Source organism: Crocuta crocuta, unplaced genomic scaffold, assembly GCF_008692635.1.
Source record: "Crocuta crocuta isolate KB4526 unplaced genomic scaffold, BGI_CrCroc_1.0 scaffold312, whole genome shotgun sequence".
In the NCBI taxonomy this organism is placed as follows: domain Eukaryota; kingdom Metazoa; phylum Chordata; class Mammalia; order Carnivora; family Hyaenidae; genus Crocuta; species Crocuta crocuta.
The window spans coordinates 1,191,214-1,214,019 of NW_027527378.1; the positions used below are offsets into that span (position 1 = coordinate 1,191,214).

Consider the following 22,806-nt stretch of genomic DNA (forward strand, 5'->3'; position numbering starts at 1 on the left):
CTACATAAGAACCGTCCAAAGAAACAACCAAAGCACCAAGTGTTTCAAAGGTTCTCGTTAGATGTGCAGCTCTTGAGGGCTCTGATGCCAAAGGATGGAGCAAGTAACAGCGGTTGTTTGCTTTGGGCAAATTTTTATTCTGCTTCGCTCTGGTCATTAAGGGGACAGTACTCCTAAGGAATGCAGATGTTCTGCAAGCGAGGGCCTCCCAAACTTAACAGCAAGGCTCCTCTCCGCGTCAGAAAAAGTAAGCGTAAGAAGAAGAAATCAGTATTTTGATAACGTCCCTCCAAGTACAACAGAACCTCCCTGTGTTCTTCCCTGGGACCAAGTCTGAGGGTCACTGAGAGACCCCACGGCTCTCATGTCTCCGAATAGCCAAGCATTTGTGCAAAGCCCCCTGCACACGGGCAGCAGGGTGCCAGGAAATGGAGTCTGGCTGGGGCTGAGTGAGGACACACTTGCTCCAGCTAAAGAGCAGAAGAGGGGCGCCTGAGTGGCTCAGTTGGTTGAGCATCTGACTCTTGATTTCGGTTCAGGTCACGATCCCAGGATAGTGGGATAAAGGCCTGTGTCGGGCTCCTTGCTGAGCATGGAGCCTGCTTACGATTCTCTTTCTCTCCCTCTCAAGTAACAAAACAAAACAAAACAAAATAAAAAGCAAAAGAGACGGGCGTCTGGAAGAAAGCTCATGAATATAAGTGCTGTTTATTCTACCGGGAGAAATACTCTAGTATCACTATTAAATATTAATACTTAAAGGCAGCAAATCCTGCAAAAAGGAAGAATTTTAGATTTTCAACAGAAAATCCTATGCTTATGATAGCAACTAATTTTGCCTGAAACGGTTTCATCAATGTGCTAATTGCTCTCCACTGCTAACAGAAGATCATACACAAAACAAACACCATCTAATATTAAAAAGAACAGAAAGGACAAGATAAAAAAGAACAATTTGTTTCTTAGAACTAATGAAATACAGTATTTCTATATCATGAAAGTGGCATGCCCCATGTTTTAAAAGGCCATCTCCATCTTTGTCTTAGCTTGACAAGCCACTAGAGCATCAGAATCTAAAATTTCCAAATCAGGACTTAAGGAAACAACAAAGTCAATTCAGACTGAAATCCCATGGCTATTAATGGTTACAGAATGGAAATGTAGACCTTCTCCTGCTGAAAATTATGGAAAGTAATTGAAAATGTTTCTGTAGCTAAACAATGTCTCTTAAAAAAAAAAACTAACAGGAATACTTCTTAGTTTTACAACAATTACTTTAGAATCTGAGAAATTCAAGAATATTAAAAAAGATGTTAGAAACAAGAAAAGGCATGTTTATGCCTTAAATATGAAGCAAAATCTGTCTGAAAATGAGATTGGACAACCGTAATATCTGGATTTGCCTCTAAGTCTAAATAAATCTTACGGATTCAGGATATTCTCTGATTATAATTTAATATAATATCACTATAATTTCTAATTCTGTTTCATATTATTTAGTCAGTATTAGCACATGCAAGGTGGAAAATGAAATTAATCCTGATCTATGATAAGAAGAAGTAATAAGCAGAACTCTACTTCAATTTGAAATTTGTCAAGATGCTCTGTGAAAGGGTAAAGTGCAGGCCAGAATAAAGGCAATACCAAAGCGTGTGTGGAAAGCCTGCATGTCACTCATAAGCCATGCCACATCTCAGACTTGGTTTCACAGACTTTCGTGTTCTTATCTGATACCAGGCTGGAAGATCTCTAAATTCCTTTCTAACCCTAATATAGGATTCTGCCTGCACTAGTATTACGACTACTTGGATGTTTCAGTTTGTAAAAACCCAATTAACTCAAGATTTTTTCACCATTCGTCTGCTACATGGGAGCCCACTTCATTCTTCTAAAACATTCCTTGTTGGTTTCACTTTGCAAGCCCTAACAGATCCGGGTGATCATCATCGGTGGCTGCTGACATTCAAAACAAAAGATGGACAGACATTATGAGACTCCATATACATGACACACCACCATCTATGAAGTTTGGGGAAAAAACTGTTTTATATCAATTATCAATTAATAGGAACACAGAGTCAATGATATAGCAGAGATGAAATGGCCAAGACTGATAGTGGGAAACTGACGGACAAAGGACCTCAGTTTGTTCAGTAAAAAATTACAAGGAAAAGAGGAGACACAGAGGAGGAGTCTGTAGAGTTGAAAGACTTGAGACATAATCTGATTATAATCAGACACAAATTACAACGCATGTACCTTCTGTGGATACACATCCAAAATAACAAATTATGCTAAAAACAGAAGACCACGAGGGGAAAGCGAACACTGACTGCACATTTAATGCCACTCAGGAACTGCCATTATTATTTTGGTGTGATCAGGTATTTTAAGGCACCCTCTTACTGATACATATTGAAATATTTACGGATGAAATTACATGGTATCTGGAGTTTGCTTCAGAATAATACGGGGGAAGACTGTGCAGCAGTATAAATACAATGAAGGGGCCGGAGGCTGGTAACCGCTGAAGCCGGGTGATGAACACACAGGTTCATTAATTACACTGTTCTCTCGACTTGTATGAAATGTTAGAAATTCTCTATAATAACATGTTTATAAAAATATCTGAAAAAATACCTTTCATGTTTCATAAATCCTATAAAACAGAACTGTTTTCAAATTTAAATATGCAGCAAAAAGTTTCTGCTACTACACAGCTATGAATTTTCTTATCTGAGAGAAAAGGTTTAAATCAACCTATCAACCAACACAATTACTGTAAGTCTTTCCTTGACAGATTAGATTACCCTAAACACAGATCTAAAGTTCAGAGATTTTCATAATAAACCACCATATGTAAAAATACATCAGGGTAAAAGAAAAGCAGGTTCAAGCAATTTGCACCTGTCATTCAAAGATGAAAATGCGTCCTGTGAGTAACAAAGGATTCAGCAAGTGCTTATTGAACCCCTGGCCTGTGTTAAGCTGTCCGGGCACACTTCCTCATAAATGTAATGCAAGGTTTCTTCTATCACATGCATCCGCTGCTTGACAAAACACAACTTAATAACTATGCTCAAATACTTTCTGGAAATAGAAATCTGAAGAGTACAAATACCAAATAATTATGTACACATATAAGTGTGAGCGTGTGTGTGCCCAAGACAGTGATATACAAGGACACGCTGTACACAAAGCTTTCTTCATATGTACCCGGATGCAGATTTTATCTGTCATAAAAAAAACCTCACCCTGATGTCTGGTAGCATTTAAATTAAGAGGATTTTTAGGATGCCATCAGCCTCTCTAAAAATCAACAAAATGGCACAAACATTAGGAATATTAAGTGGGCCGTCCTAACAAAGACCTTGATTAAATACAGTTGCACTCATACCAGAGGAAAACCTAGATGCCCTCTGTGCATCAGCTACGTTTGTCTTTCTCAGTTTTATGTTAAAGTAAAAAGGCATTTACTACAGTCACACAAGATGTTATCTCCGGGGAAAATCGGGTGATGGGCACACAAGATCTCTCTGTACACTTCTGGTTTGTTTGTGTGTTTGCTTTGCAACCTCCTGTGAATCTATCATTATTTTACGATTTAAAAAGTTAAAATAAAGCACGTTGAAACTACTGATGCCATTCTCTGGCAGTAGAGAATAAGTAGAATCATTCTAACACCAAAGGTCCCACTTAAACAAGTCCTCCCAGTATACATAACTTCTGCATGTGATCTGATCTACATTTTATACCTTTTACCATCTGATACACATTTTATCATCAGAGTGTAAGCAGCTACTGAAAAGCCCATCAGAACTTGAGAGATGCCCTTTCTCTTTCAGGGGATTACTTCAAGTTAGCAAGCAGGGATGTTACCATCACATCTGCCTTTCTAGGAAGTCCTTTGTGACCACCCTTAGTCCCCATATCCCTACGCGACTGGTCTCTCCGCCTCTGTAAACCGTTTTTCTCAGACACCCATGGAGCACCTGGAGCATCTTCCTGAACTGGTTTCTGCACCCAGTTTCTGTAATGTGAGCTGACTGAAGGCAGGGACCCCACCCGATTTGTCTCTGCATATCTTCAGTGCCTTGTGCAGTGTCTTAGTAACAACAGGGGCTCAGTAAAGGTTGAATGAGTGAGGAATAGAAGAGGAGGGAGGAAGGAAGGAAGGAAGGAAGGAAGGAAGGAAGGATTACCACATAGATATGGGCAGACAGACGGAGAGGTGGATGGCTGGGCCCTTACCAAAGCTCTGTAGTTCTTTCAGAAGCATCTATCCTTGTTAGGAGACCAGGCCTCTTCAGGGACCTCAAAAGCCCCTCAACAAGGGACAGATCCTGAGGTAACTAAACATGGCTGCTGCAACTGTGGGCTCCCCTAGTCCTGAAATGGAGGGCTTCTGACTGAAGGAGTGTTGGGGAGAACAGTTTCTCCAGGAGAAACAGCCCTTTCCAAGTATGTGAAAGAAGGCTAAGTGACCGGTGGAGACCATTCCACTCAGTCTCCTAACCTGCTGCCCCAGGAATTCTAGCACCATGTGCTTTGGGCTGAGGGAGTCAGACGGGATCAAAAGTCCCTACTATTAACTTAGAGCGGGAGGGGCCAGTTTATTTCAATAGTTCCAAAAATACAAAAGGCGTTACTTCTCTGACCCTTCAGCTCTGAAAGCACAGGTAACATGGCATGATACCAAGAGGTCAAGGTTCTCCCAAAGAGGCTGTCCAATGCCTCCCCAGAGCTCTTCTTCTGCCTCAGCCAAGGAATCCCAAAGTAACTTCCATACGCAGAGACAGCGCTTCGGTGAGCATGGGCCAAGTGGTGTATGGCAGCCTCAATGTACAAAATGGCTATGTCCCAAGCTTTATCAAGATGAACGATGAAAGTGACCGTTAACGGACAGCCATATAGGGGCGACGTGATTTATATACATCACTGCCATTAGAACTCATAATACACTTCCCCCGGGAGATAATGGTATGATGACCCGATTTGGCCCTCCCTTCAAGAAATCCCATTTGATCCACCACATCCTTGAGGTACAGCATTGTCATTATGGGACCCCATTACCAGGTACCACTGGGAGGCAGAGAATCCCCTCACCCCAAGCCAGAGAAAGCAGCAGGAGCTCCAAGATGCTTTATTTGCTCCAAAATCACCTCCCGTCTTTCCTACCATAGACCCTAGGATGGAACAGAGTTCAGGGGTGGGGCGGGGTCCCCGGCTTTGGTAGCAGAGGGAAAGGGTATAGGCAAAGCCTATGAGCCAACCAGCCAGAGCTGCCGTTTCTGTGTATGTCAGGCCAGAGGAGCCCATGCTACTGAGAGACCAAGCAAAGAAGGCCCCTTGAGCACTTCTCCAGAAGTGGCTTTACCTCCAAACTGGGAATCTGTCCATCGTACTACTGGTTAAATAAAAGAGACACAACTAACTTGGGGGCACCACTCAAGTCAGACTTTCCCAAGTGGAAAAGAAAAGATGTTTTAGGATTATTCTGACAAGACTGAGCTTAAGAGGGAAGTCTACAACCCCAGCTAGTGCCATGCTGCTAGGACACAGTCGAGCCTCTGACGACATTTACACCATGACCTTGGCTCAAGACGGCACGTGAGATACACAGACGCCCGCGTGGGAAGCTGGGTTAGCGACTGGGAGAACAAAGCTTCCCGGTCCTGACCTTTTGCTCCGTGAGCTGGAAAGGGCAGCAGAGAAGCTGGAGGGAGGAGAGCTTCAGGCCCTGGAGAAAGAAAGACCTGGAGTTCGTTCTCACCGTCGCAGAAAGACACACACGCTCACCCAAGGTGGGGCTGGGCTCTCAGCTGTCTTGTCATACTTGTAAGGAAACTGGCATGCAGTCGTCCCGAACACAACACTTCTCACCACAGCGGGTTGTGTGTGTGTGGGCGTGCCGTTTTTCTCCACGCTCCTCAAGGAATGCTGAGAAATACAGTCTCATTTGGTTCATTTAAAAAAGAACTATCAACTTGCAGGGGGTGACACTTTAGAAGTGTACGGAAGCAGAGTAATGTGAACCATAGGGCAGTATGACAGGGTATGAAGGCTGACGGTCACCTATCCAGGGCCGCACGGTGTGCATCCGCACACACATAAAGGGGTGCGGTTCACACCTTTACCATGATAACCTGCTAAACCACAGGGGTTAAGGCAGCATAGCCAAGAGGGTACGCGTGAGCTTCTGTCACTGTCACTCGGCAGAGGCTACAGAACAGAGGGGCGGCTAGAGCAGCGCCCATGGGTACTTGCACTCCCTTCCTGCATGGGGGGAGGGGGGGAAGCTTCCTTACTTGACTTGGAGAGCTGCTCATCCTGGGAAATGCCCAGGTCATCCGACTCCCCTGACAGCTCCTTGATGAAGTTGGAAGGAAACATTCCGGTCTTTCCATTGAGAACGCCTTCCCACCATCCTTCTTCCACCTGCAAAGAGGCGAACAGAAGAACAGAGATGCAGGGTTCGGGTTAGACACTGTGGTTCCCAGTTTTCTCTCCCACCCGTACGGTGCACAGTGCACAGTGCAAAGCCCACACAGGGGGAGCGGAAGGACCCAGAGTTTACAAGTTAGCAAGGAATGAGATCGCCAACCCCCCAGAGTCTTGAGACCCAGACTCGGAGCTGGGGGCCACAAACGCACATAGCAAAGAATGAACACTTTGTTTTCACTGATCTCAAACTACCATTTGGCATTTCCTTTGGTTACAAAATGTAGGCAACACAGTAATAGGAAAAGGACCTGTGACTGGTCACCAAGCAACTCTTGGACATTTTCACATCACATCACAGAGGCTGTGGGTATCTCAGGAGATCATGTGCACCCATCACTACTATGAAGTGGTGACAGTTACCAACCTGCTGGGGACCTTGTTGTTTAATGTGTTCATAGGGGAATTATATGCTAATTATAAGAAGAAGTTACACTTAGATTTTCATATCAAAATTTGCTTTTAAAATAGGTTGATAGCTACTGCGACGGTTCCCTTTATCATCGTACGTTTTATTTTATGCATCTAAAACCATTATTTAACACCTGACCATGGCTTCCCCAGACTACCCAAACTAACTAGGTGGCCTACCAAAATCAACTAAGAAGCCCTGAGCTACAAACTCAGTTGGAAGGTAGAACTCCCTGCAGGTTTCTGAAGCGTTCTAGATAACCCGGAGAAGAGCTGTGACTGGTGAAGGGAGGCAGGGAGGGCGGCCAGACTGCAGTCCTCTGGGTCGGGGAGTGAGGCCGGATCTGGGGGAGCAGAGACAATGGAGAAGGCAGGTATGGGTTGGAAGGCCCCGCGAGCTACGAGCTGGTCTCAAACAACCAATTCACTGGGACGAGCAAGAGGAAGGTAAAAAGTCATTCTGACATTTTGTGATGGAGCCACTAAGAGAACAGCGAGATAGCTTCTTGGAGGAAAGTAACAGGACATTCTGAGAACAAGCAAGCATGAAGGTACTTGTGTGGTGTGATATATAACAGAAAGAGACCTTGAACCTTTGGAATTTTTTTTTTTTTTTTACCACATGCATATACCACAAATTCAAATTGATAAACACAATTTAACAGCTAAAGCAATTAAAACAAAAAAGATAAAGGATATTAGAGTCAAAAGTCCAGTTCAAATCCTACTGAAGCTTGGCCATTGTATGACCTCAAATCTCCTACCAAACCAAACCCTGGGTTCCTATCTTTACAGTGGGGATAATGAATATCAGTCTTAGAGATAAATGTATTACGACTCTACACTAGGGGCTAGGGACCCAGAACTGTACAGGACACTGCTGTTTTTTCCCTCAAGCAGTTAACCACGTACCAAAGGCATGTGGCAGAAAGAGGGGAGAGGACCAGTGTGACCAAAAAAAAAAAAAAAAAAACAAAAACAAAAACGAAACTAGTAACGGGAGGTGAACAGATGGGAAAAATGCCATGACTCAGCACAGAGCAGACTTGTGACACAAAGTCGAGCTCATGGAGATTTGGGAAGCTACAGGAAGCCTTTGAGAAGAAATGAAATTAAGGTTGGCCTTGAAGAGGATGAGTGGTAGATATAAGCAGAAGGGGGCGTGTGAGACACTCCAGAAAGTGGGGAGCTGACGGAACCTGTGCAGTAGAGACCATCAGAATGCTGTGTGCAGCATCTGGTAGGGAACTCATGGAATACAGACTTGCAGAGTGGCGATTATATCTGTGTGATCACAGAATCTTCGGGAAAGAATCCAGACATCGATGCACAACTGTCCCAGTGACTACTCAATACCAAATCGTGGCATTTAACAGCATTTCGGTTGAAACCGTTCCATGTTTCTATGCCAACTCCACTGATATGTGTTATTCTTTCAAGGAGCTTTTTATAGGATTAGGATAGTTGGGAAAATTCGCCATGAGCCTGAATATAAATAGTCACCGGATTTATAGCAGGGGTCCTTTGTACTTGTCCTTAATAAGGGCCCATAAAATGACCTTCTTCCTCCCGGAATCACAGGGCAGGAGGCAAAACCAAGGGCACAGACCACAAATGAGCAGTCCCTAGCGCAACCCCCGACAGCACAGGGTGGCTGGGCCAATTCCATTTGATTCCGTTTGACGGTGTCTAAAACAGTAATCAGCAGCTCCGGCCTGAGATCCCTGAAGGAAGTACTCTTGCTGTGTGGGACTGGTTAGCTGCCTGCTGGGAAAACAGGGGTGTCTTTACTTCACCACACCCCCAGACGCCTGTATCAGCGTCCCAGCACAGTCTGAGAGGGGTGGCCCAGAGGGAAAGAGCAGAGGTCTATTATTAGCCACGCAGTGAGTGGAGGGGCAGGCAATATGACCCCTGCTCACTGCCTGGGGGGTACACTCGCCGTCACTGGCGCCATGGCAGTGGGGGTGGGGTGGGTTGCCTGGCCCCCATACCGGTGAGACAGCTTCAGTAGTGTTTCTTCCTATACCCTGCTGCTTTAGTGGCAAGATTCAGGCTGGAGCTAGGGGGTAAAAATGATCCTCACCCTCCAACTGCTACTCCTCAGCAGTATTCTAGAGTTCAAATTCCTGTATTAAGACGAAGATGTGGAAGCCCAGAGGGATTACATTCATTCAGTCGGTCAAAGAGGAAAGCATAGAACCTGGCACTTTGAATGAATCAGTGAATGAAAAGCAGGAACATCATTAGAGGACACCCTCCATGTGGGTCTATGAAGCCCTGATTCCCCCACCAAAGGATCTGCCCTACTGTGAGGAGCAAAAAGGACAAACGGACATGACTACAGCAGCCACTGTTCTTAGTTAAGTACCGCCAGGCCCAGGTCTGTGTGCTCCTCTCTATCCGACCACTATTTGCTAAGCACCCTGTCCGGCACTGCCCTAGGACCTTGGGGCAGACTCACTGGAGAATGAAATAAACACACCGTGTTGAGAAGCTCTGCACCGAGGAAAGAACTTACAGAGCCCGTGCACCTCCCGCTTAGAACTCAAGCTGGCTTATGTTTGTTTCTGTATTTAAAAGAAAGCAATGTGTCCCTTTGGAATCAAGTGTGGATTATGGATGTTACCAAGGCCTTACAATTTCTGCCCCAAGGAGAATAACAAAGGGGAGCCGAGACCTACTTTCTCCCCCACCAACACACACAGCAACAGGCTTCTGCAGCCCTTGGCTCTAGGTTGAGAACAGCACCCACACCCTGCGTCCCTGTGACCAACCCAGGCAGCTCTGGAGCCCACGGCTCTGTCCCGAGAGAGACAGCCCCAATTCGGCCCAGAGCTGGGAACAGGGTGGCTTACCCCTCGCTGCGTCTGAGAAAGAAAAACAGAGTAAAATCACTTCAACGGTTTGCACTGGGGGCCTTGCAACTCCCACGTCTTCACAATCACCAGCCGCTGAGTGGGTTCACCGCCCAAGGAGAGCACTTCTAGCTTTTAGCCCTGTTGGAAGCTGGGGGAGCAGCCGGGTGAATTTCAGCACTTCCAGCCAATTTTGTACACACTGTCTACATTTGTAAGGCACTAAAGAGGATGCCTGCGAATACAAAGATGACCATGCTGTCTGGGGTACATAGCTGTTCAGAACAGTTTCCACTTAACCACCGTTCAAGTTTTATCTGTCCTTCCCAGGTCTGAAGTCTACCTTCAGGGGACCATTTAGGGGCTGCGATAGCTTTTTACATGCAAGTAACCCTTTGGAGCCCACACCTCGCTGAGAGGCACACTGGAGGGGTAGGTGTCAGGGAATCGCAGGGCAGGAAAAGGCACGCGGCAAATAAGGTCAGCTTCATTGTTCCACGAGCTGTATTATTAGCATTCTTTCCAGAAAGGAAAATGGAAGAATCCAGCTTTAAGGGAAGGCCCACACCTTACCGTTACTAAAACTTTCCCCAAAATGTATTCCGATTTCATAGGTTATATCAATCTATTTCCTCTAGGCTTTCCAATTTGTGGGTCAATAATTGCTCATAATAGTCTCTATCCATCCCTTGTATTTCTGTGTTTATCAGGTGTAACCTCTCCTCTTTCATTTCTGATTTTGAGTCCTCTTTGTTTCTTGGGCAGTCTAGCTAAAGATGTCTATTTTGTTTAGCTTTTCTTTTTTCTTTTTTTTTTTTTTTTAGTTTTTTTAATGCTTTTTTTTTTTTTTTTTAATTTATTTTTGAGAGAGACGGAGCCACAGAATCTGAAACAGGCTCCAGGCCCTGAGCTAGCTGTCAGCACAGAGCCTGACACGGGGCTCAAACCCATGAACCGTGAGATCATGACCTGAGCTGAAGCCGGACGCCTAACCAACTGAGCCACCCAAGGCGCCCCTTTGTTTATCTTTTCAAAAGGTCAACTCTTAGTTTCATTGATCTTTCCTATTATCTTTACAGACTCCATTTCATTTATTTATGCTCTGATCTTTGATGCCTCCTTCTTTCTACCAATCTTGCACTTCATTTGTTCTTTTCCTAGTTCTTTGAGGGCATTATGCTGAGTGAAATAAGTCAGAGAAAGACAAATACTATCTAATCTCACTTATATGTGGAATTTTAAACAAACACCAAAAAACCACAAACTCATGGATACAAAGAACAGACTGGTGGTTGCCAGAGTCAGGGGCTGTGAGGACGTGAAATAGGTGAAGGTGGTCAAAGTGTACAAAATCCTAGTTATAAGACAACTAAATCCCGGGGATGTAATGTATAGCATCGTGACTATAGTTAACAGTTGCACAGGAGATATCTGAAAGTTGGTAAGCGAATACATCTTGAAAGTTCTCATCACAGGAAAAAAATTGTAACTATGTGTGGTGATGGATGTTAACTAACTCCATTGCTGTAATCATGTCAAAATAGACACTATTCACATATCAAATCATTACGTTGTATGCCTAAAACTAATATAATGCTCTATGTCAATTATATCTCAACAAAACATTTATTCAGAAATAATTAAGTGAGAATTTCCACACTGGCCCTTTCTCCTATCTTTGAGAGGTAAGAGAATATATTTTGGAAATGTTTAAAGCACTAGAAAAATATTTAGTTTTTTAGTTTTTTAATTGAGTTATTTAATTATAATTTAAGTATAATTCATGTAATGCACCCATCTTAACAGTACAAGTCAATCAGCCTTCACAAGTGCATACACCATGTAACCCTCACCTCTCTCAGCATACAGAAAATTTCCATCACTCCAGAAAATTCCCTTGTGCTCCTTCCTGGTCAATCTACCTCCTCAAGCAATCACTCATCTGATTTCTATCACCTATGATGGACTTTACCTTCTCTAGAACTTCATGTGAATGTTCTAACACATAGTTTTGCCTTGTGAATATTGCTGAAAAAAAAACACAAACTGTTTCTAGAAAATACCTTTTTCTATTAGTGGAATTAGTGAAAAAAAATATTTTTAAGGGAAGCACTCTCTGAAGGCATAAATACCTACACTATTTTCCTTTGTAGTGGTTTTAAATAACCACCCCCTGTTGATTTGGGGACACAGAAAGCTGGTTGTGCCAAATATAAACGCGTGTTATCTAGGTCCTAAATGCCTGGGCCCGTGTTTCCCCCGACTCCTGCATAGTTCACTGTCTTTCTGGCAAGGCCCCAGGATTCCATATACATAGGAAGGTGAGTTTTTATTCCCTCGTTCGTCTGAGGATAAGCCTATTCCACACGAAAGGGGCCCCTCAAAAGAGAAATCTGCAGGGTAATTCAAAGGGAATGACTTAAGAAACCAGACAATTTCTATTTAAGACTTCGGCAAACTCTGCCCAATGAGACAGAGCAACGTCCGTGATGTTCCTCACAGGGGAAGGGGCTTTTGCAGACATCCTTCAGCAACGCGTGACAGTGCTATCCTTCAAAACAGCCCCAGGCTAGACTACAGGTCTCCAAATTCCTCAGTGACTCTATGCTAGGGCCTTACTATCACTCCAACGTGAAAATATGGGCAGAGTAAATGAAGCCAGTAAGATAACCTTTCTGATGAATCAAGATCTTGAAGTTTTGTCCTGTCACTCACTATTCCCAGGTAAGAAAATGGTCTATGGGGGTGTGTTAATCTTAGAAAATCTGTATGTAAGAAACCTTTATTTATTTATTTTTAATGTTTATTTATTTTTGAGAGAGAGAGAGAAAGAAAACATGAGCAGAGGGGGAGCAGAGAGAGGGAGACATGAAATCTGAAGCAGGCTCCAGGCTTCGAGCTGTCAGCACAGAGCCTGACGCGGGGCTCGAACCCACGAACCGCGAGACCATGACCTGAGCCGAAGTCGGACGCTTAACTGACTGAGCCACCCAGGCGCCCCTGTAAGAAACCTTTAAATGGGGGTATTCTTTTAAAAGCTCATTGTGGGAGGCACTGTCACTTTTATGTCATCCGCATTTGATCGCTTCCACCAGCTTCTGATTCCTAGACTCCACTCATGCCCTGGGAGGTTCACAGGTCATTCCGGACTCCAGAGCAAGGCTGTACTAACAACCCGTCCTCCTCACTCCAGACCAGCCCCACACCTTACACAGCACACCCCGTGCTTGCTGAATTCATCCAAATACTTCTCACCTTCCACGTGCCCTGCTGTTGAAATTCTTCCTGTTCTAGGAAGCATCTTCTTCACCCTCAGTGAGTGCCTTTGTTGTTCAATTTCTTTCTCATTTGTCAATGCCACTGTCTGCCACTGTAGTACCATCTTGGGTTACCAGTTAGCTTCTTAGCTGTGTGTATCTTACCCTCTCTGACTATATTGAGCATGTGTCTTGGCTGAGATTGTGCTCAGTAAATCTCTGAATCCCTATGAACACCGTTTCTGTCACAGAGTAAGCACTCAAATATGTGATAAATCCCACAGCTACGCAAATCCCTTATAAATACACTTAAACTGGCAAATATGTCGCTTTTATACAGTTGTAGCCTTTTTTGTATGCTGTTGTTTCTAATCTAATCACATTTTCTTCCAATCACGGCTTTCCTCACCTTAATGTGCCCCATCACCTTTGTGCATTACATTATCAGTCATGCCCACCCAACATTACTGGGAGAAATGACTAAAGAACAGCCTAAGCTGTTTGGATTCTCGAATTTTAATCAGCAAATTTTTATACTAATGTTATCTCCTTTTTTGAAAAGATAACAAACCCTTCTAAAGCAAGGGTTGCCTTAATGGGTCAGAATTTAGGTATGCTTTGATCACTTATTAATTAATCCACTTTGAAAGGAACTTGCTTTCTCATGGGCAAGCATAAAACAAAAGGCATCTTTCTTCATATGCAAGTCCTCAAAGTTCTTACACCAAAAATGAAATGGGGATTACCTCCTATTTCGGGTTCCTGGACCCACTTCCAATGGGTGTGTTGGGAGGCGGGTGGTGAGGGAGGTCTCCTAACACCAACAAGCAATTCTCCAAACATCAGCCCAGAGTTCTGCCATTTAACTCAAGTTATTCTGACCCTATCTACCCAGAGACAGCTTTATATCCCACAGGTGAAGAGCTCAGTCCTACGAGACTGCGCCCTTCCCTGCCCCCAACTTCAGACACCGTTCGCAAGGCCAGCTTGTCACCTGTACTTCTGACCCACTGGCTATAAATCAGAAGTTCCCATGTCCCCCACCTCAGGGTCAATTCACTTCCTAGAGCGGATCCCAGAACTCAGAGAAACATTTTACTTACCATACCACAAGTTTATGATAAAAGGATCTAACTCAGGAACAGCCCGATGGAAGACCCGCACAGGGCAAGCATGGGAAAGAGCTTCCGTACCCCCGCCAGACCCCACACTCCACGCTCCTTCATGTGTTCACCAGCCTAGAAGCTTGCTGAAGCCTGTCCTTTGCCAGTTTTTGGAGGCTTCCTTACACAGGCGAGGTTGATTAATTCACCGGCTGCAGGCAACCGATTCAACCTCCAGCCCCTCTCCCTTCGCCAAGGTCAGTGGGTGGGACTGAACTTTCCAACCTTCTAATTTCCAACTGCAGTCAGCCTCAGTGCCTAGGTGTTTCAAAAGTTACTCATTAACATAACAAAAACGCCTTTAGCACTCTTTTAGGAAAAGTCGTGAGTGTTAGGGGCTCTTTGCCAGAAATGGGAAGACCAGATATATATATTTCTTATTATAATTCACAATATCATGACTGCCCATCTGTACCCACAAAGGTTGTCTGATTGACTTTAAGTTCTGAAGAATTTGAACAGCCTATTTAACTCTAGCTGAAAGAACAAAACCTCACCTGTGGGAACAAGAAGATGCCTAAGTCTGGGGCACCTGGGTCGCGCGGTCTGTTAGGCATCTNTCTTAATTTCAGCTCAGGTCATGATCCCAGGGTTGTGGCATTGAGCGTCCAGCTGGGGCTGAACACAGAGCCTGCTTGGAAGGTGCTCGCTCTCGCTCTTTCTCTCTCTCTCCTCTCCTCTCCTCTCCTCTCCCTTCCTTTCTCCTCCCTCTGCCCCCCATCTCCTACTTGTGCGCGTGCGTGCGCTCTCACGCGTGCGCGCGCTCCCTCTCTCTCTCTCAAATTAAAAAAAAAAAGCCTAAGTTTCTTGAAAGTCCAAGTTACCATCTTTGCAAACTATAAGGCCAGGTTTGGGATTTTTAGTCTGAAATTGGAGCCATTGGTCTCCAGGGAGCTTAACTAGGGACCAGTGAAAAATACCTCAAAAACAAACCACAAGGAATAAACAAAACCAAGTATCTCTGAGAGAGAGACTGGTTGACCAAGTTCATCGAACTCGATAGGAAAAGTGACTCCTTTCCCACTTTCTAGATGAAAACAAAGAGGCTTCAATGCACTTTTCAAAAAAAAAAAAAAAAAGGCCAAGAAGCCAGGTTTCCAACCCCAGAGCCCTCAGATGCCATTTCTCCTGACATGCTTGTCTATATGCCTTGTCTGGTCTTGTAATTAGAAGTTTCCTTGCACTTATCAGTCCTCTCCATTCTGGACAAAAATGACACAAGTGTGCACTTACAGTTATTTCCTCAAAAATATCTATACCCAAGAACTCAGTCTGCTCTCTTCTCTTTCGAACTGGTAGCCGAGTTCCTTTCGGTTCGTGAAGATGGATCTAGTGATGAGAGCAGAATCAGTGTCAGGCCAGGAGGCAGAGGCATGCAAAGTGCTCTCTTGAGCAAGGTGTCTCTGCCAAGGGCACTCACCTCCGACAACCCTGCTCTCCTCGCCCCTTCTTTAAGCCACGGAGCACAGCCCTCTGCTCTGACTGCTAGCCCACCATGTGGTGACATTGCTCAAAAATACATAAGTGTGAAGAGAAAGTTAGTGGTGAGAAGGGATAATGGCGAACAATCTGAAAGTAAGAAAACAAAACAAAATAAAACAAAACTCCTGCCAAATTAGGTATGGACGAGATGACCAGAAGAGAGTGGGGGCAGTGGGCTGTAGAATGTCTTGAGTGTTGTTGTGAATCCATTAAAAAAAAAAAAATGAAGCAATCATGAAGGATGGATGCAGAGAGGATGGAACTCAAACCAGCGAACCCATATTTAAGGAAAACGCCTTGGCCCTATGAGCACATGAATGCACATTTTTTTAATTTTAAGGTAAAATAAGATAAGATATATATCAATTATATTAATCAAATTAATTGTGTTAATAAGAGATACATCTAATTTAATTTACATATACAAAATACCATGTTTTAAGATTCTCTACTTGATTCAACTTTTTTCAAAAAACCAGTCCAGGGCTCCTGGGTGGCTCAGTCGGTTGAGTGCCTGACTTCAGCTCAGGTCATGATCTCACAGTTTGTGAGTTGGAGCCCTGCATTGGGCTCGCTGCTGTCAGCACAGAGCCTGCTTTGGATCCTCTGTCCCTTTTCTCTCTCCCCTGCTTGTGCGCTCTATTTCTCACAAATAAATAAAACATTAAAAAAAAAAAAACAAACAAACCCACCAGTCCATACTTCCAAAAACAAAATCTTCCTGAGTTGTCTGGGTTTTTTTTCTTTGGGGTAAGGGGGTATGTGTGCATTTGTGTGTGTGTATAGCTTTGCAATACTGTAGAGTCTATTAATCAATCAATAAGAATATAACATTTATATGCACATACACAATATCATTTGTTATATTTTTATTGACGACTGGATTGATTAATTCTATAGTATTGCAAAACTAATACTATGGCCCTACCTCAATCTGTCCCTGTGAATGAAGAGCTTTTATTTATTTGCGATGTTTATCTTTAGTTTTCAGTGGAATGAGAGAGTAACTATCCATTGGTATTTACACATCCATTATAAAAAGGCATATTTTATATTTTGTAGTGACAATGGCCCAATATCTGCAATATTACAAGTACAATGGAATAATGGGGAAATTAATTTTTGATCACATCATTTTTATTTTTTTTATTTTTTTTAATGTTTTATTTATTTCTAGGAGAGAGAGAGAGAGACANACAATGGAATAATGGGGAAATTAATTTTTGATCACACCATTTTTAATATATGGTTTAGGGATGTCTGGGTGGCTCAGTCGGTTGAGTGTGTCTAACTCTTGATTTTGGCTCAGTTCGTGATCCCAGGGTTGGAGGACTGAGTCCCGTGTCAGGCTCTATGCTGACTGTGGAGCCTGCTTGGGATTCATTCTCTCTGTCTCTCTCTGTCTCTGTCTCTCTCTCTCTGCCCCCCCCCCCGCCTCTCCCCCTCCCCCCCGCAGCNCCATATCGGGCTCTGTGCTGACAGCTCACTGCCTGGAGCCTGCTTCAGATTCTGTGTCTTACTCTTCTCTCTGCCCCTCCCCTGCTCCCATTCTGTCTCTCAAAAATAAACATTAAAAAATTTTTTAGTATAAAATAAAATATGGTTTGGGGCGCCTGGGTGGCTTAGTNACATTTTGTCTTACATAAATATATTAGGCTCCATATTTTTCCTTTTGCCCATCTGCAGCAAGGCCATTGTGGAGCCGAGCACTGAATGGCCGTGAGTGAACAGGATCCCAGTACCACAGGTGGCAAGGACATCCTATGTCATCTAGGCGAGGAGAGTAACACCCTGCAGTCCCTTCTCTTCTTCAGCAATCCACATCCGCTTTCCCTACAGCCAACCGGCAGGTGAGGGTGGCCACTATTTCCCAGAAAGTTGTTAATAATTCTCCTTATCTTGATTTGAATTCTTAAAACATTATTGCAACGCTAGAGGACAAGCCATCTTCTGTGACACAAGCAATTTCAATTCTTGTTCCCTTTCAGTCTTTGATCACATGCACGGGGATATATTTTCCACAGCAGTGTCCTAGTGTATGCAATGTTGTGTCCTGGTCTATTCATTTATTTTTCAAAAGAATCTCTTCATACTTGCATTTACTTATCCAGCAAGCCTTTACTAAAGTATGTATCAGGCTTCAGGCACTATTCCAGGCACCATGTAGAGAAAGATAGATCAAACCCAGATCCCTGCTGTCGAAAAGCTCTCAGGTTAGCCGAATTTAATGGAAAATCACAACACACAGTATTGTAATAAAGAAAGATTTAAAGGACTCTGGGTCCACCATCTCAGTCAATATCTTCACAATCTTCTAGAAGGATAATATCACTTAATTCACGTAACTATTCCCTCTCTTGATTATTTTTCATTATCACAAGCAATTAATGCATTTCACATATTTTTTTTCTGTTAACCACTTTCTTTGGATACATTCCCAGGAGTGAGATTACTGGCTCAAAGGTTGTTAATTCAGATTTTTACAGCTCTTGCCATTCCTTGCAAAATAGCTTCATATTAGGATCATAAACATGTACAAAGTCGCCACTTCTCCGTATTACCAACAGTCTCACCGCTAAAATGTTTTCTTGAGATTCTCAAAAGCAGGAACGCATTATTGTCTTAATTTGCATTTATTTCATTAATAGCAGCATGGAACAGTTTCTCATGGTAAAGAGTTTTCTTTTCCTAGTGGGCTTTGTGTGTATGGCAAAATTATCTACCATCTATCATGGTTACAGTACTTTCCTGATATATTTTCATATGTGACATAGAATAACTTTTTATGATCATTTCTTGCAAAATATTTGTCGTTCTCTCTCTTTTTTTTTTTTTAGCTAAACTCGCTGCAAATTATACCAAAATTTTAATTCTGTTTTTAAAAATTAGTCACACTGTTCATTATTTCTTTTAGAATTTCTTCCACGGGTTCGGTCTTAAGAAATGTGTCCCTTGGGGCGNTGTTAATTCAGATTTTTACAGCTCTTGCCATTCCTTGCAAAATAGCTTCATATTAGGATCATAAACATGTACAAAGTCGCCACTTCTCCGTATTACCAACAGTCTCACCGCTAAAATGTTTTCTTGAGATTCTCAAAAGCAGGAACGCATTATTGTCTTAATTTGCATTTATTTCATTAATAGCAGCATGGAACAGTTTCTCATGGTAAAGAGTTTTCTTTTCCTAGTGGGCTTTGTGTGTATGGCAAAATTATCTACCATCTATCATGGTTACAGTACTTTCCTGATATATTTTCATATGTGACATAGAATAACTTTTTATGATCATTTCTTGCAAAATATTTGTCGTTCTCTCTCTTTTTTTTTTTTTAGCTAAACTCGCTGCAAATTATACCAAAATTTTAATTCTGTTTTTAAAAATTAGTCACACTGTTCATTATTTCTTTTAGAATTTCTTCCACGGGTTCGGTCTTAAGAAATGTGTCCCTTGGGGCGCCTGGGTGGCTCAGTCAGCTAAGCGGCTGACTTTGGCTCAGGACATGATCTCACAGTTGGTAAATTTGAGCCCCGCATTGGGCTCTGTGCTGTCAGCATGAAGCTGGCTTCAAATCCTCGGTCTCCTTTTNACATGATCTCACAGTTAGTAAGTTTGAGCCCCGCATTGGGCTCTGTGCTGTCAGCATGAAGCTGGCTTCAAATCCTCGGTCTCCTTTTCTCTCTGCCCCTCCCCCGCTCTCGCGCGCTCGCTCTCTCTCTCTCAAAAATAATCATTTTTAAAAAAAAGAAAAAAGGAATGTGTCCCTTGCACTGTTGGCATAAACTTTCTTCTCTGTTGTCCGTTCTTGTTTTGCTCATTCATCTTTCAACAAACGACTCCTAGGTGCCCGACCTGGCAACAGGGATGCAAAATGGTGAGCGAATGACACATTACTACAAATTCCCCAAATCTGGGAAATGGGCGAACGGGCTTACTTTGTGCCCTCCAGGGAGACAAGTACCTTTGTTTGACGCCTTATTTACTATTTATGATCCTCTTAGTGCAGGTGTTAACGGGCAGAAAACCAAAAGGAATGAGAATGATTCTGTTCAGACAGCAATGAAAATAACTCTTGACCACCAGAAATGTAAGTGCCTCATCCCCTAGGAAAGATAACCGCAGAAGTTACAGGTTATCGCCCCGTGGGATACTACATCGTTTTGCATCCAACTGGGCAATCTTACTCAAGCATTTTCAATTTCATTTTTTTAACCATCTTCTCTTTCAAGTCATTATAAATACTTTCCTCTTCCACAATTCTCTTTGAGCCAACCATACCATCTTGCAGAGCCCCTCGTTAATGAGTTAAATAAAGCTCTGACGCACGCTCACTTGATATATGAATGAATACCGGGCAATCCCTGCTACGTGGCCCCATGCCACCATTCACCTGATCTCCTCCTTGATTTCTAGCGTCCTTTATTTTTTATTTTTATTTTTTGTAAATCATGGGTTTCTGTAACGTCGAATGGTACCCAGGTACCCAAAGCTATCAGAGAAGTGTATTTCTATATACAGGTACCTGTGTTGAATCCAAATGAATGGTGAGGTTGTAAGTGTGAAGCCCACTGCCACCTGGGACAGAGGAGGGTAGTCTGCGAAGCCTGTGCCAGTGTGCACTGGGGCACTTTGCCAGCAGGGCTGGCTCCGAGCAGCCAGGACCGAGCAGGAGTAGGGGAAGGTGGTGCAGGGGAAAGAACAAGGGTCTCCAGCCAGGTGGACCTGGCTTGAACACTCAGCCTCGACTGTTCTAGGGTCTTTTGAGCCTCTCTTTTCATCGACAAAGTGAGGCCCTTCGGATGGGCCACCCATGGGCCAAAATGCAAAGAACCTTGTCACCTCTGTCATATACTAGGTCTTCTATAAATGCCACTTATTTTCTTGCCCTTTGAATCCACAGTGTGCCCCACAATGAATACTGCATTCACCCTCTAGAGACGGCTCAGGCTCACTCTGAATGGCCAGTCTCCTAGCCGTTGAAGGGGGGGAGGAAAGCCATGCAGTGGGCTGGGACTTCCGAAGGACTTAGTAGGCTGTGTGAGAAGGACAGTGAGTTCAAGTGGCCCATACCTGCTCCTGAGGGGCTCAGTGGCATTCCTTTCTGGGAGCCCATCTCCTCCGAGAAGAGACTCAGCTCGATAACGTCTAAGGTCTCTTTAAGCTCTAATATCCGCCACAGCAAGGCCAACCAGGGGTGGGTTCTGACAGCCCACCTGGGGTCACCCACCCACCTGCCCGGCACACTCACCTCTCCTACTACCTCTATGATGTCGCCCACTTTCAGCTCAAGCTCATCGTCGTTCTGGGGCAGGTAGCTGAATGCCACCTGGCAGCAGCGCCGCCGTCGCTCGCCTGGACGGGAAAAGCAAAATATTTAGATCCAGCTCTTGTCTCAAAATTAGATTTTACAGAGAGGCTTCCTAGGCATGCAGGCAATTAAGCTGACTTGTCTCAAATATGCTCTCTGGGACATGGCTAGAGGCCCGGCAGCCCCGGTCTCAGAGAGAGGCAATAGAAAGCAGAGCAATGCTTCTTGGTCTTTTAAAAGCTGCTGGGTCAAAAGGCATGGAGATGAGAAACCAATCTGCTGGTGCAGAAGGCGACACCCCCAGCCCCGAAGCGCTGGCGCACAGTGTTGCCTTAAACGCTTTTCCATGGATGGGGCTTAGTATTTGCTGCCGTTGATTTTTAATGAAAACTGATGTGACGTGGCAGAGTAAAAAGAATGGTCTGCTTCTAATGCTAGCAAGGCAGAGGGCATTTTTCCCAAATGTGCAAAGGAAAAGATAAAGTATCCTGGCCTTTTTCTTACTCATCATCACCCTTTCAACGTGGTAGAACTCAGGCCTGATAAGCAAAGGCTGATTAGATTTCAGCCTGCTCTTGGTGCCATTTCAAATGCCCCACAGGGGTTCAACAAATCGACTTCTGTCCTCTTCCCTCTGTCCCAGGGGACCCATTAGCAGGAGGCCTGGCTGCTTACACAGAGCCAAATCAAGATAAAAGCCAGGACCACACTTCACTTGACTGGAGGACACTCAAGGTCACAGCATCTCACTCACCCAGAGTGGCCCAACGGGGAGGCCCTGGCTCAGAGCTGGGTCAAGTACAAATGCAAGTGTCTACACCACAGACATGCACTGTGGATAGAAAGAACATGCATGTGGTATGTGTGATGGGAGTGGGGTGGGGAGACAGACAGACAGACAGCAGTGGAGGCCCAAGCCAGGGAGAGGTGGACAGAAGAGAAGGACTGGGACCAGCACTGCTCAGAAGTTTGTTGCTCAAGGCTGACCACCTCACAGCGTTCCCTCCTGCTACCACACGGCCTAGAAAACCAAAGGGATCAATGACTTCAAGCAAACACATTTAGAAATGCTGACAATATTTTTGGATACTGCCTACAGTGATTCCTTTCCTTTTCCAGTCTTTTCCCTAAGAAAGCAAATCCCTGCAGGAGTGATCACAGGCCACATGAAGGCCCCCTCGCAGCATGACATCATACAAAGGGGAAGGTCTTTGCCACATCTCATGTGCTCACTGGTCAACATCTTCCAAAAGCCAGTGGCCTAGTTCTCTCTGTTCCATTTTTCTCTGCCCGAACCTCCCTAAGGAAGAACAGAGTCGAACGAAGGAGAGGGGGCAGGAGTTCAGAATCAATACCTTGTCTAATCACATCTCTGGCAACTATACACATACAGTCCACCCCTTCACGCAAAACCCCCAGCCCCCTGGTTCTGACAAGAACAAACACAGAGCTCCCCGGCCAACTGCCAGGCGCTGGCAGCACCATCAGCAGGTGGCATAGGGCCATACATGGAGGGCCTGGCTCTCCCACGTGGCATGGCTTCTCCCCGTGGGGAGTCAGGAAAAGTGGGTCTCCAGTGCAAGGAACTCTACCGCAATCCCATGGCGTCCAAAGCAACAGAAGGCAACTCCAACACTCAGCGTTGTGAGGGGTCCAGATTCCTCATCCTAGCTGAGAAGGTCTTGATGACGAGGCGGTCTTGGTACCCATCTCCTACTCCCTGGACTCTCTTACCCCCATATACACCTCTGAAGATAAAGTTCTACTATAAATCTTTAAGACCTTTACTCGCTAAATGTTATATCAAAAGCAAACTCTTCAGATACAA

General features: G+C 44.2%; 1 protein-coding gene across 6 annotated transcripts in view; it reads right to left on the reverse strand.

Moving 5' to 3' along the window:
• The window catches only part of SH3KBP1 (SH3 domain containing kinase binding protein 1), a 281,170-nt gene that overhangs the window by 134,930 nt on the left and 123,434 nt on the right, over nt 1-22,806 (reverse strand). For 4 of the 6 annotated variants that reach the window (XM_077770448.1, XM_077770238.1, XM_077770366.1 and 1 more), the window contains exons 3-4: nt 20,919-21,022; nt 6,309-6,438 (exon numbers count right to left, since the gene is read on the reverse strand). In XM_077770448.1, coding sequence (XP_077626574.1) covers nt 6,309-6,438; nt 20,919-21,022 — 234 coding nt within the window. Of the gene's footprint in view, nt 1-5,680; nt 5,741-6,308; nt 6,439-20,918; nt 21,023-22,806 lie in introns of all 6 variants that reach the window. The other 2 variants (XM_077770288.1, XM_077770135.1) reach the window with 1 other exon arrangement.